Genomic DNA, 13,847 nt, shown 5'->3' with positions numbered 1-13,847 from the left:
CCCCTACTGCTGCTACCTCCGCGGTCATCTAAGGCATCGGAGGCAGCAGCAGGGCCTACCGGAACTGCGTCACAATCGCTCGCCATTCATTCCTATTTCTAGCACGCTCTCTTGCCTCTCTCACATCTATCCTCCTTTCACCCAGAGCTTCCTTCACTCCATCCATCCACCCAAACCATGGCCTTCCTCTTGTACTTCTCCCATCAACTCTTGCATTCATCACCTTCTTTAGCAGACAGCCATTTTCCATTCTCTCAACATGGCCAAACCACCTCAACACATTCATATCCACTCTAGCTGCTAACTCATTTCTTACACCCGTTCTCACCCTCACCACTTCGTTCCTAACTCTATCTACTCGAGATACACCAGCCATACTCCTTAGACACTTCATCTCGAACACATTCAATTTCTGTCTCTCCGACACTTTCATTCCCCACAACTCCGATCCATACATCACACTTGGTACAATCACTTTCTTTTATAGAACACTTTTTACATTCATGCCCAACCCTCTATTTTTTACTACTCCCTTAACTGCCCCCAACACTTTGCAACCTTCATTCACTCTCTTGATGTATATCTGCTTCCACTCCACCATTTGCTGCAACAACAGACCCCAAGTACTTAAACTGATCCACTTCCTCAAGTAACTCTCCATTCAACATGAGATTCAACCTTGCACCACCTTCCCTTCTTGTATATCTCATAACCTTACTCTTACCCACATTAACTCTCAACTTCCTTCTCTCACACACTCTTCCAAATTCTGTCACTAATCGGCCAAGCTTCTCTTCTGTGTCTGCAACCAGTACAGTATCATCCGCAAACAACAACTGATTTACCTCCCATTCATGGTCATTCTCGTCTACCAGTTTTAATCCTCGTCCAAGCACTCGAGCATTCACCTTTCTCACCACTCCATCAACATACAAGTTAAACAACCACGGTGACATCACACATCCCTGTCTCAGCCCCACTTTTACCGGAAACCAATCACTCACTTCATTTCCTATCCTAACACATGCTTTACTACCTTTGTGTAGGCTGGAGGAACATAGAGAGTAGCGGTCCCCTTTTTTCGTTTTGTTTCATTTGTTGATGTCGGCTACCCCCCAAAATTGGGGGAAGTGCCTTGGTATATGTATGTATGTATTCTTTGCCCCCAAGTCGCAAGATCTAGAGACTTGCTATATTAGGGTCGCCGTTTTATTCAGATGTAGCATGGACTGCTGTCCATGCTACTTTTAGCGTTTTACTTTTTTTCTTTATCTCTACATTTGTGATTGAGTGTTTTCTAAAGTGAATGTAAGAACCTGGCCCAGCCTCAGAGGTAGTCCTTGTGGAACCTTCATGAGTCTATTAGAGGTAGATCCCCATTATTAGTGTCCTGGGTGTCTTGGTAAACGATGCTCATTTACTTCTACTTACCATCTTCTTCTGAGAGCAGGAAGCAGAAACCTTCCTTCCCGACTCCTGACCTTTCTCTTTCAGATATATTGGTGTTTTACCGAAAATCCGATACGCTAATGAGATGGCCATTTTGTCATTTTGTTGATGGGATCACCTGTTATGATTATTGAACCTGAGATCTTGTACAGTGATGTAGATCCTTTGTCTTTAGCTCTTTTGTAGCCAGAGAAGGAGAAATTACAAATTATGTTGGTCTTGCCAACCTTCATAAACCTACTAGTGTGATTAATTCAGGAGATTTTTGTTCAGATTTTAAAGGACAGCGAGTTGTTCTCCTCCATGATGCAAGAACACTCCCCAATGAGAATTTTAAAAAGTTTCACCTAAATGTATGCCTAAAATAACTTGGTTTTGTATAGCTAGGAAAAATACAAATTATCTTTAAAACTTGTAGTATTTAAAACCATCTTGGGCTTCAAGTTGTCACTATTTTCTATCCTCTGGGCACCACATAACAAATGAGGATTTGTTAAAGATGGGGTGCTCAGAGGCTTGAAAAAAGTGAAAGATCTCAAAGCTTGATTTGTTTGGGCATGTGATGAAAATAATAAGGAAAAGTTAATCGGATAATTAGATCTGGAAGTAGAATTACGAAGACCAACAGGAAGGTCTAGAGAATCATGAAGAAGGTCATAAATTGAGACCTAGACCAGAAGGGAATCCATATGGAAAGTATGAAAAAACTAACATAAAAATGTTAATGATGATGAGGATGAACTTTAGTTACATTATCAGTAATAACCTTGTTTACACTGTAGTAGTTTAAAATACTAAACAAGTACATCAATGTTACATGAAATACTATATCGTACCTTTGACTCAAACCTGCCATTTGCTTGGAATAATAATAAGGTATTTTTCCATTTTAGTACTGTAAACTCACCCACATAATCCTGCTTCTAGAATTACCATTTTATGTGAAATTTATTGTGTAATTTTCTATTTAATCAAGTCATTGTAATTTTACTTATTTCATCATTCCAGTTGGAAACTCCCATGGATACCATTCCTTTTAAGATGTCCTTTGCCTGCTCAGAGAAGTTTGTTTTTAAATCTGATGATATTAATAATGGTACATTTTTGGGCACATCTGATGCACAGCTAGTGTTGGAGCGTTTCCAGGTAAGCATAATGGAGTAGACCATAGCTAATTTGTGTAGTTTTTCGTTAATTCTTTCTAACATTTAATTGTTCCAACACGGAGTACTTACCTCAAACTACTTTCTTAGGAGTATCTGGGATACGCAACATGAGGCGACCCCGGGTCAGTGAGCGGGCTTGGCCAGGTCTCGGTCAGCAGTAAGTTTCTGGTCGCGTCGTGATTAACATCTCGCCGCGCTCTCTTCACCCAGTGTGACCCTTTGTGTCTCCACACGGTCCCCACGTGTTCAATCCTAACCTTATCCACCTCTTTCCTCTGTGTCCCTGTGTCGATTGGTGCTTGAGTGTTCATCATGGAGCATCCCCGTCGTTGCCCCGGGCCTATGGCCGGTAAATCTTGTGGTGCTTTTCTCTCAAAGCCGGAGGTCGACCCTCACACCTTGTGTTCTTCGTGTAGGGGCAGTGTTTGTTCCCCTACAGCCACGTGTCCATAGTGCAAGTCTTGGAATGAAATCCAGTGGGTTCTCTATGGAACCAAGAAAAAGAAGGCAGCCAAGAGATCGGCTAAGAAGGCTAGCATCTCCTCGCCTTTAGCGTCGCCTGATGCCTTGTCAGAGAGGGGTTCCCTACTGCCTTCCCCTATCCAGAGTGGGGGACGAGGTAAGTCCGTTGCGGGGAAGCGGCCCATTGCCCTTCCCCAAGAGTCTGATATTCCTGTTGGTGGGGATGTTGTGTCGGTTCAGGCAGGGGGGGGCCTGAGGGAGGGGCGGGAGTGTGTTCGGGAGACGAGGTCCTGGTGCCTATAGGGCCCGTCTCTGCCGAAGATCCGATGTGGGGGAAGCCTGCTACGGCCCCTTCCCCCGCATCGTGGGTATGTGTTTCAGGTGCTTCAGCAACCCGGGAGAGACGCCGAGAAAGAAGCAGGATCGTCGAATTCGGATTCAGTCGCCTGGACGGCATCCAGGACACCCTTCAGGTCGCCCATGAGACTAGAGGAGTTCGACACCTGGTTCGCTCCCAAGAAAGTGCCTCGGTCTCCCCCAGCGCCGTCGTCAACGCTCCCGCCCGTCTTTTTGCAGCCCTCTTTGCCAGTGGAATGGCACGAAGATCCACCAGCAACTTTGGATGTAGCAGTCGACTCAGCGGGTTCGTCTTCCTCCCCGTCATCGTTCTCCTCCTTTTCGTCGGATTCGTTCTCCTCCTTTTCGTCGGATTCGTTCTCCTCGGAAGATGAAGGCCCGAGGGACTCAAGGAGGAAACGGGAGAGGTCCCGCAGGAAGAGGTCCCGCTCGCGCCACTCCAGGAAACGGGCTTGGACCTCCAGGAAGAAATACAAGAGGAGCCGTTTGTCTAAGGATAAGTGGGTGCGGGTCACGATCCCCCGGAGTGAACTTCTCAAGGCTACCTCCGCTCCAAGCGCCTCCGGTTGGCTCCCTAGAGCCGCTTCTTGACCCTCACGACACGGCTCCTCCGGCAGACCCGACCATCGTCAGAAGTCGACCCACCAGGTCACTTTCAACAAGCATAAGTCCGCGAAGGCACCAGCTCCATCCGCCCAGCGGAAAGTCTCTCCTTCGGCCTGGCAGCATAGTCCCAGCCTCCAGTACTTCGACGGATTTCCCCGAGCAACAGAGCCAGACAACTGGTCCGGAGAAGCCTGCGGTTCTGCGGAGCTCCGCGGGAGGGAGTAGAACCATGACAGCTACTCCCATCCCAGCGGATCCGCCCGCTCTGTGGGTCGCCGCGCCAATGGCTCGACATGAGAAGAAGGTTCTACCTTCTCACGCGGCTCCATCCGTTATCGACGAGGCTCCCCATGCGGATGACCAGGTAAAGGAAGGCCTTATAGAAGGAGGAGAGTGCTCTTCAGATGACGTCTCCTCCTAACGGAAAGTCTTGGCCACCATAGGCTGGATGAACCTAAGCCCTCAACAGAGCAGGCCTGGCTCTCCGGGCTGAGCAGATTGGTGGACAACCCGGTTCAGCAAAAGCCTTTCCTAGCCCTACCTCTGGCGCGGGACATGAAGCTGGGAATGGACCACATAGACAAGTTCAACGCCAGCCAAGCGGATGCCCCCAGGAGCCAGGGTGCCTCCAAACTTCTACTGGGACTTAAACCGCAGAAACGCTTTTACATCCCGTACGGTCGAGCCAGCTATCGCCATATTGAATCAGGGAGCGGCAGAAGACAGGGCATCCTCTGCTCCGGTGTGCTTCTCACCAGCAGAAACTTCCATGATGGAGGATATGGCCCTAGACCTGGTCAACGTTTCTTCTTGGTTGGACTGGTGGGCCTGCACCCTGGTGGGGTTCCAGTCCTCTCATGACCTCTCCGTCCCGGAAAACCAGTCCTTATTACGAGAATTGATCAGTTCGGGGGGAAAAGCCTTAAAGTTTCTCTCCTATCTATCCCTCTCTCAAGCAGCCAATTGGGTTCTGCGGAAATGGGACACAGTTCTGAGCAAGTTGGTACGGAGGTTACCCGAACGGGAGGCGAGGTCGCTGAGGAACTCGCCAGTTTGGGGCGAGTCCGTGTTCCCCCTGAAGGCGGTCGAGGAGGTGATGGAGAGGGTCAGGAAACTCAAAGAAGCAGGAGAGCCCAGACCCCCGCCTGCAAGATGTCCAGCTCACAGGAGACCCTCTTCAGACGCCCCTCACCCGTCCCATTCTTCGCGAGTCCAACCGAGGAGAGAGTCCCCGTCGGTGTCTTGGCACCAAGCCCCGCAGCCCTTCCGTAGGGGAGGTTCAACCCCGCAAACAACGTTTAGGCCCTCCTATTCCAACTCCAGGAGAGGGCGTTCCAGCCGCGCCTCTAGGAGGAGATAGGCAGAGAGGCCCCCTACTCCTGCCGAAGCCTTAGGTAGGGGGATGCCTCAAACACTCTTGGCAAGCTTGGCGGGACTACGGAGCGGATCCGTGGACCGTAGCAGTACTGAAGGACGGGTACAGGTTGCCCTTCCTAGCGGAACCGCCCCCTCTAATCCCGGACCCACAGGCAGAGTGGTTGGCGCCCAAGGACCCCTTAAGAAGAACAGCATTACAGGAGGAAGTGTCGGCCATGCTCGCCAAATGAGCGTTGGAACCAGTCAGGAACCCCAGCCCAGGGTTCTACAGCAGACTCTTCCTGGTGGAGAAAGCGACGGGGTTGGAGGCCGGTCATAGATCTGTCAGCCCTCAACAAGTTTGTGTGCAAGACCGACTTCAAATGGACACCCCGAAGTCGGTGATGGCGGCCTTGAGAGAAGGAGACTTCATGATGTCCTTAGACCTCAAGGATGCCTACTTTCAGATCCCTGTCCACCCCTCCAGCAGGAAGTTCCTAAGAGTGAAGTGGGGTACCGAAGCATTGCAATTCAGAACTCTCTGCTTCGGGCTGTCGACAGCTCCTCAGATCTTCACGAGAGTCTTCACAACAGTCTCAGCCTGGGCACACGAGCAGGGAAGCCGCCTGATTCGTTACCTAGACGACTGGTTGTTACTTTCAGCCTCAGAAGGAGCACTGAGGGAGTAAGGCGCGAAGCTTCTATGGTTCTGCAGGGACTTGGGTATCACCATCAACCTGGAAAAGTCGCAGCTGGCGCCCTCCACCAGGATGACCTACCTGGGGATGGTTCTTGATACCCGGTTGGTGAGGGCCTTCCCCTCCTCGTAGAGGTTGGACAATCTGGATCGGATACTGCGACCCTTCCTAACAGACCAGCCGAGGAGAACCAAGGACTGGCAGAGGTTGGTGGGCCACCTCGTGTCGGAGAAGTTAGTCCCCCGGGGGAGACTCAAACTGAGAGGGGTTCAATGGAACCTGAAGGAGCTCTGGTCCCCGGGGGAGTCCCCGCACAAAATAGTTCCGGTGCTCCCGGAGACAAAGGAAGTCCTGAAGTGGTGGCACGACAGGACGAACACCCTCAAAGGAATGCCCTTCGCAATCGATCCTCCGGAGATGCTGTTGTTCACAGACGCGTCAAAGGAGGGATGGGGAGCCCACCTTCTCGACTAGTCAGCGAAAGGGAAGTGGTCCCTCGAGGAGAAGAGCCGTCACATAAACGTGCTAGAGTTGATGGCCGTGCAAAGGGCATGCCAAGAATTTGTCCATCTACTCCGGGGAAACACCGTGGCTCTGATGTGCGACAACGCCACGGTGGTGGCCTACGTGAAAAAGCAAGGAGGACTGAAGTTGAAGGTGCTGTGCAGTCTCACGACGCAGTTCCTGGAATGGGCCTCAAAAGAACAGGTCGAGGTCACAGCCTGGTTCATCCCAGGAAAGAGGAACATTCTAGCCGACGGCCTCAGCAGGATGGGTCAAGTAGTAGGGTCGGAGTGGTCCTTACACCTGGGAGTGGCCCGGACGGTTATCCTGAAGTGGGGTTTGCCGGTGATGGACCTCTTCGCCACGAGACTCAACGCACAGCTCCCCGTGTTTTGTTCTCCTGTGCCAGATCCAACAGCAGCGTTCGAGGACGCCTTTCAACATCCTTGGGACAACCTCGACGTGTATGCCTTCCCGCCCTTCGGGATGCTCAAACAACTCAACAGAGTGAGGCGGGCAAACAACCTGTGGATGACTTTGGTAGCGCCCTGGTGGCCGGAGAGAGAATGGTTCGCGGACCTAAAGGAACTGGCGCGCCTCCCACCTTGGCCCCTTCCAGACAGGCCAGACCTCCTCCGTCAACCACACTTCCAAAGGTTTCACGAAAACCCTCGGTCCCTCCGCCTACACGCGTGGAGGTCATCGAGCGGCTCCTGAAGAGGGAAGGATACTCGTCGAAGACCGCAGCAAGGATGTCGGGGTACCTAAGATGGTCCTCGGTTGCGGTATACCAAGCGAAGTGGACCACCTTTACTAAACATCACAGAACACCAGGCCGTTGGAGGCCTCCATTCATGAGATAGCCGACTTCCTAGTCTATCTGAGAGACGACGTGGGTATGTCTATTCCGGTCATCAAGGGAGTCCGAGCAGCCTTGGGCCAAGTCTTCCTCCTGAAAGGCATTGATCTAGGAGCTTCCAGACAAATCTCGATGCTCATCAGGAGCTTCAAACAGTCGTGTTCCCCCCAGGCCTCTAGAGTGCCCCAGTGGGATGTGGCTAGAGTTCTGAAGGTCCTGTCGGAGCCGCCCTTCGAACCCCTCAAAGATATTCTAGACAAGGAGCTCACCCTCAAGACTGTCTTCCTTTTAGCCCTAGCGTCAGCAAAGAGAGTAAGCGAGCTCCATGGGTTGTCATACGAGGTCTTCTTACCTAATTTTGTAGCCAAGACTCAGAACCCAGCTTACTGGGACCTTAGATTCGAGGGGTTTTCAGTGCCAGCGATCCCACATTTGGACAACCCGAGGGACTTGTTACTGTGTCCAGTCAGAGCGGTGCGAAAGTACCTGGAAAGAACGTCCAAGCTTCGACCTGGGATCAAGAGTCTGTTAGTCTCTTTGGGGCTAGTGAAGAGGGCAGTCTCCAAGAATACGGTCTCTTTCTGGTTACGGCAGGTAATTATGAGAGCTTATGACAGCTCAGGAGTCTCCCTTCCGGGAAAGCCTAGACCCCATGATATTAGGGGCCTGAGTACTTCGTTGGCCTTCGAGAGGAACATGGCGGTGGGCCAGATCCTGAAGGCGGGCACTTGGTCCAGGCAGTCCACCTTTACGGCTCACTACCTAAAGGACTGTTCTAGGAAGTCTTTGGACGGTTTCTCTCTTGGGCCCGTCATTTCTGCGCTCCAGAAGATTTAAGGTCGTAGCCCCGGGGAAGCCGTGGGCGGTAAGTCCAAGAGAGACAGGTTCCTTCCTTACCTTTCCCCTTATCACCCTTCCCCTCCATTACCCTGGATCCCTTCTCCTACCATGGGGAACACGTTCAGTTGGATGCATCCAGGTCCGAAGACTCTTACGGAGGTGAGTTACGTAGACACTAAGATAGTTTTTTGTGTAGTTTTCCCTAGTTCTCATTTCTATTTTGGGGTCTGTAGAACCTAGCCTCCTATCTAGGTTCGTTCCCTTTTCCAGACGGTCTCTCGGTCCGGAAGGCCACTCCCACCTCCTAAAGTATAAGTCTCCTAAGGAAGTAGTTCGAGGTAAGTACTCCGTGTTGGAACAAATCACAAATTTTAAGTAATTTGTATTTTTCCTAACAGTACTTACCTCGAACTACTTTCGGGTTATGGCCCACCCATCCTGCCCCGAGTGCCTTACAGGACTTTTGATACCTTATCTATCATAAACTTACTGCTGACCGAGACCTGACCAAGTACGCTCACTGACCCGGGGTCGCCTCATGGCGCGTATTCATCCGCTACAGAGGTACCCACTATATAAAACGGAGATAGGGGAAACTACACAAAATTCTGGTCAGTTGGGAGGAGATCCCAGATACTCCTAAGAAAGTAGTTCGAGGTAAGTACTGTTAGGAAAAATACAAATTACTTTAAATTTGTGATTTTTTTTTTTTTTTTTTTTTTTTTTTTTACATTATTTCATGATTAAAATTCATGATTAAAAGCTATTGCATTTAAAACTATTGTATTTGTTTTTAGGTTTTGATTTATGAAATTATTTAGAATAAAAGAAAGTTGGTTAATTACTTATAAACTCAATAAATTTCTTTATTTTGGAAAAACTATTATCGATAAATTAGATATTCTTTTTTGCGCCCTAAATTTGAAAGGTTATTGGACTTGGGGCTTTTAAGATGTCATCATCCTATTCTGGGAGGGTATGAAGAAGTCATCTCATTTCAAGTTATACTTCCGTCTTGCTCCTCATTATCGAGCATAAATTTCGGGTGCGCTTGTGCTTTTCACCTCTTGGTGTTTACGTACATGAATAGTAGTCTTTATTGCCTGGCTACTTTTGGCATGTGTATAGCATAATTTTACCATTTCAGTGTATAGCAGAATTTTTACCATTTCACAATGTCCTGTATAGTTCTTGAATTTTGCAATTGTTACGCTTTTATTGAGTGATTGTTTGAAATTTATACACTTTGATTATGATGTGAATTTTAGGAAAAAATTTAGTTTGAAATTATTTTGCATTTAAGAGAAGTCAATCATATATTTTGATTCATTCGTCGGCGCCCACTTGTGTCCGAGTATTGGGTTCTGTCGTTAGCCATCAGCCTCCTATCTATGGGGTGGGTGCTTATGTCTGATAGTACGACAGAATGCCAGTAGCTGGGTATATTGTTTTGGGTGGTCGTGGCTTTGCAACGGCCATGCACACACACTTGGCCTACACCGTTTTCACCGCGGCTCAAGACATATGAGACAGGCGGCTTCTCCGATGTTGGTTGCATCGGGCTGCTGGGTTCTTGTTATGTCAAGGCCCGCCTTGTTGCCTGCCCGACAGGTATTGCCCTCTTCCGCCGGCGCTGGGAAGCTCCGCCGTTGGGGTCTTGTTTGGTTTGATTTTGGAGTTTTCCTTCTCCTAGCCTTTGCCTATCTTAGATAAAGGAGAAGGCCTATAGGGGTCCAGTCTTGGTCTGATCTCTCAGAACTGGCCTTAGAAGTATGGTTGAGCCTGCCAGGGTGGATAAACTACCCCACCGCCATTGCCCAGCCCATCATTAAGACACTCAAGCCCCTCTACTGCAGCAGAGTGCTGGACCATCAGAGGGGATTTGATTCATTAATGTATATTGAATAGCCTGAGTGTAGAGAATGCAATTCAGTATGGTAGCGAAGAATGTTTCACACTGCTCAGATTCTCCAACCCACTGCAGATAATTGTCAGACAACATACTGAGATAAAGTTATATTATTACAGAAAAAAATTGGTTATTCGTATATGGAACTTTTTTATCTGATGTAGACCATTTATATGTGACTATGTGGTCTGATGTAATTACTTAGCTTTTATTCATTATACCCTGTAGTTTCACTGCTCTTTGATATTGAATTATCACACATTTTTTTTCAGGTGCAAGCCTTTGACAAAGGTGACAAATTTGGTGGTGCATGGGACTGTGTGGGCTTTTTCACAGTACCCATTTGGTGTGGTCTGCTTTCAACACTCATCTTGGTCATCATTCTTACTATGGGACTCTTTATGCTGAGTGACATCAAGACCATGGATCGATTTGATGATCCTAAAGCTCAGCCACTGAGTGTTCCCACCACTGATTAAACAACTAAAGAAGAGCAGTCTTTGTTTAAGATTGTTGTCAAGAGTAATGCAGTTAAGTTACTGAATTTTGTCCCAAGTTTAGAGAACAAATATAAACCACCTTCATGTTGCACAGTTTCCCTTAGGGAAGGAAACTATTTTTAATCAACAACTGAATGGCAGTAATAAGATATTTCCAGCAAGATTAAATTTAGATATAACATATACAGTATTTGATTAATGTTTTGAAATACTTGCAATGCGTTATATATGATTTAGATTATTACCAAATAATAAAAGCTGCTATTAATGATTCTAGTTAATTTTTATAGGTGTCAAGTTCAGTAGTAACCTCTTGTTAAAATATACTATTGAAGGTGTATGATAGTAACATTAATTATAAAACCAAAGTTTTTACCAAGTTGACTAACAGCTCATAGCAACTTAGTAAATAATAGGTATCTGGAAAGAAATACATTATTATATCTGGCAAGGTAAGAAATAATTTTGGAAATATTTCAAAGTACATAGTACTAGAGAGAAAATTTGCCTTTAGCTTATAGCCTTATAATGTTCATAGGCTATTTTTTAGGTAATGTCCCACTAGTCAAAGAAAAAAGATAGATATATTATTAGCACAAATTCCTGAAAACAATATATAGTGCCAACAGATATTAAGAATTTAAATTTCAGTAAACTTCTGTGGGCCAAACAATATGTAGTGGGCAAGCACCTCACGAGGTGCATTGTAAGTATTATTATTGTCTTTGCGGTGTCGTTCTAGCGGCACTTGCTTTGTATACTTCTACTTTACCTCTATTTCCACTTGCTTTCTTCCGTTTTGCTGTACAGCCTCAACAACTTTACTTCATATTATGTCAAGTTTTCCCAAGTTGCACAACTAAGGTGCTCGCGGGCCCCAATGCCGGGTTATATAGCTCAAATTTGTAAATCCAAACTAAAGCAGGATTATGATTTGAATTGCAGAAAAATCTATTGTCCATACAAGGTCATAAATTTTTCAACTTCATGGTAATGTAGTGAGATTTAAATATCATGTGGTATATAACCTGGCATTAGTTGAATGTATGAATATTAAAAAAGGAAATGAATTTTAGATGTGTGCAATAGCTGAAAATTCACATGTTTACAGTAGTTATATATTTGTTAAATAGTTTAAAAAAATTTCTGAATAACAGGTTTAATTGATCAACATATTAAGAAACATACTTTTTAACTTTGTAAATATGTTATTCTATGTTTATATGTATATAGGAATCAGGTCTTTTTAGGTATGAAAAGCCATTGCTTTTATTTAAAGGACTGTGAAAAAAAAATTACATTCCAAGAAAGAGTTTGTTTTAAATGTTTGTGTGTATTCCATATATGTATTTAATTAATGGATCACAATAAAGGTCTTTGTGGTGTCAGTGATTTAATTCTTTCATTTACCTGAAATGCTAATTGCAATAAATCAAATTGGCATCATTATAAAAGAAGGGTGTTGACAATAGTTTGATAGTATTCCTATTAAAATAATTGCTGTAGGCATTATTCAAGACACACACGCACACACTCTCTCTCTTCTCTCTTCTTCTCTTTTCTCTTCTTTTCTCTTCTCTTCTCTTTTCTCTTCTCTTCTCTTCTCTTTTCTCTTCTCTTCTCTTCTCTTTTCTCTTCTCTTCTCTTTTCTCTTCTGTCTTCTCTTCTCTTTTCTCTTCTGTCTTCTCTTCTCTTTTCTCTTCTGTCTTCTCTTCTCTTTTCTCTTCTGTCTTCTCTTCTCTTTTCTCTTCTGTCTTCTCTTCTCTTTTCTCTTCTGTCTTCTCTTCTCTTTTCTCTTCTGTCTTCTCTTCTCTTTTCTCTTCTGTCTTCTCTTCTCTTTTCTCTTCTGTCTTCTCTTCTCTTTTCTCTTCTGTCTTCTCTTCTCTTTTCTCTTCTGTCTTCTCTTCTCTTTTCTCTTCTGTCTTCTCTTCTCTTTTCTCTTCTGTCTTCTCTTCTCTTTTCTCTTCTGTCTTCTCTTCTCTTTTCTCTTCTGTCTTCTCTTCTCTTTTCTCTTCTGTCTTCTCTTCTCTTTTCTCTTCTGTCTTCTCTTCTCTTTTCTCTTCTGTCTTCTCTTCTCTTTTCTCTTCTGTCTTCTCTTCTCTTTTCTCTTCTGTCTTCTCTTCTCTTTTCTCTTCTGTCTTCTCTTCTCTTTTCTCTTCTGTCTTCTCTTCTCTTCTCTCTTCTGTCTTCTCTTCTCTACTCTTCTGTCTTCTCTTCTCTACTCTTCTGTCTTCTCTTCTCTTCTCTTCTCTTCTGTCTTCTCTTCTCTTCTCTTCTCTTCTGTCTTCTCTTCTGTCTTCTCTTCTCTTCTCTTCTGTCTTCTCTTCTCTTCTCTTCTGTCTTCTCTTCTCTTCTCTTCTGTCTTCTGTCTTCTCTTCTCTTCTGTCTTCTCTTCTCTTCTGTCTTCTCTTCTCTTCTCTTCTGTCTTCTCTTCTCTTCTGTCTTCTCTTCTCTTCTCTTCTCTTCTGTCTTCTCTTCTGTCTTCTCTTCTCTTCTCTTCTGTCTTCTCTCTCTCTCAACAGCAAACATCAAACATCATATACTGTATGATTTAGTACAACAAATGGTTGAAATGGCATGGTAGAAATTTAAAGAAAATTAGGTATAATTCATAAACACAATAATGAAGATGATTCAGTTGTCCTGACACTAATACAAACCCTCATCTTTTAGATTCGAGTAAACAACAGCATTGCTGACCAGGCTCAGTAAACTTGTTCTGTGTTGGAGGCTAGTGGATTTGTAGGAGAGATGGGTTTTACACCTTTCTACATGGGTAGATTTCCCATTCTGGTCCCAGGCGTTGCCTCAACCAGTCGAGCCACGCCTACCATCCAAGCTGACCTCAAGTGTTTTTCCGTATGTCAAGTTTCATGCGTTTTGTTATCTGTCTGCACATTTGTGCTTCGATGGAGCATCCACGCAGGATGAGGCAGTGCCCTGACCATAACATTCAATGGTGTAGCACTTTCATGACTCCACGAAGTTGACTCCTTTTAGACTTCTGCCCCATACAGGGCACTGCAGTGTTCCCAATGCTCTATCTGCACAAAATGTATAAACTGACCTGAGGAACAATGGACACACTACGGTAGGCGTAGTAAGAAGGTGAAGAGAACATTTTTCTTCCAAGATGGGAGC

The 13,847-nt window shown here is 45.8% G+C and overlaps 2 protein-coding genes across 2 annotated transcripts in view; both read left to right on the top strand.

The window, feature by feature from the left end:
* Positions 1 to 10,917, top strand: part of LOC137634925 (V-type proton ATPase subunit S1-like) — a 40,813-nt gene extending 29,896 nt beyond the window's left edge. Inside the window, exons 9-10 of the mRNA XM_068367484.1 lie at positions 2,458 to 2,595; positions 10,479 to 10,917. Coding sequence (XP_068223585.1) covers positions 2,458 to 2,595; positions 10,479 to 10,685 — 345 coding nt within the window. The 3' untranslated portion in view covers positions 10,686 to 10,917. The remainder of the gene's footprint in view (positions 1 to 2,457; positions 2,596 to 10,478) is intronic.
* LOC137634940 (uncharacterized) overlaps positions 1 to 13,847 on the top strand; it is a 592,943-nt gene that overhangs the window by 246,139 nt on the left and 332,957 nt on the right. The gene's annotated exons all lie outside the window — the stretch shown is intronic.

This window comes from Palaemon carinicauda, chromosome 45, assembly GCF_036898095.1.
Source record: "Palaemon carinicauda isolate YSFRI2023 chromosome 45, ASM3689809v2, whole genome shotgun sequence".
Lineage (NCBI taxonomy): Eukaryota > Metazoa > Arthropoda > Malacostraca > Decapoda > Palaemonidae > Palaemon > Palaemon carinicauda.
The sequence above is the reverse complement of the archived record's forward strand: the minus strand, read 5'-3'. Positions and strand labels throughout refer to the sequence as shown.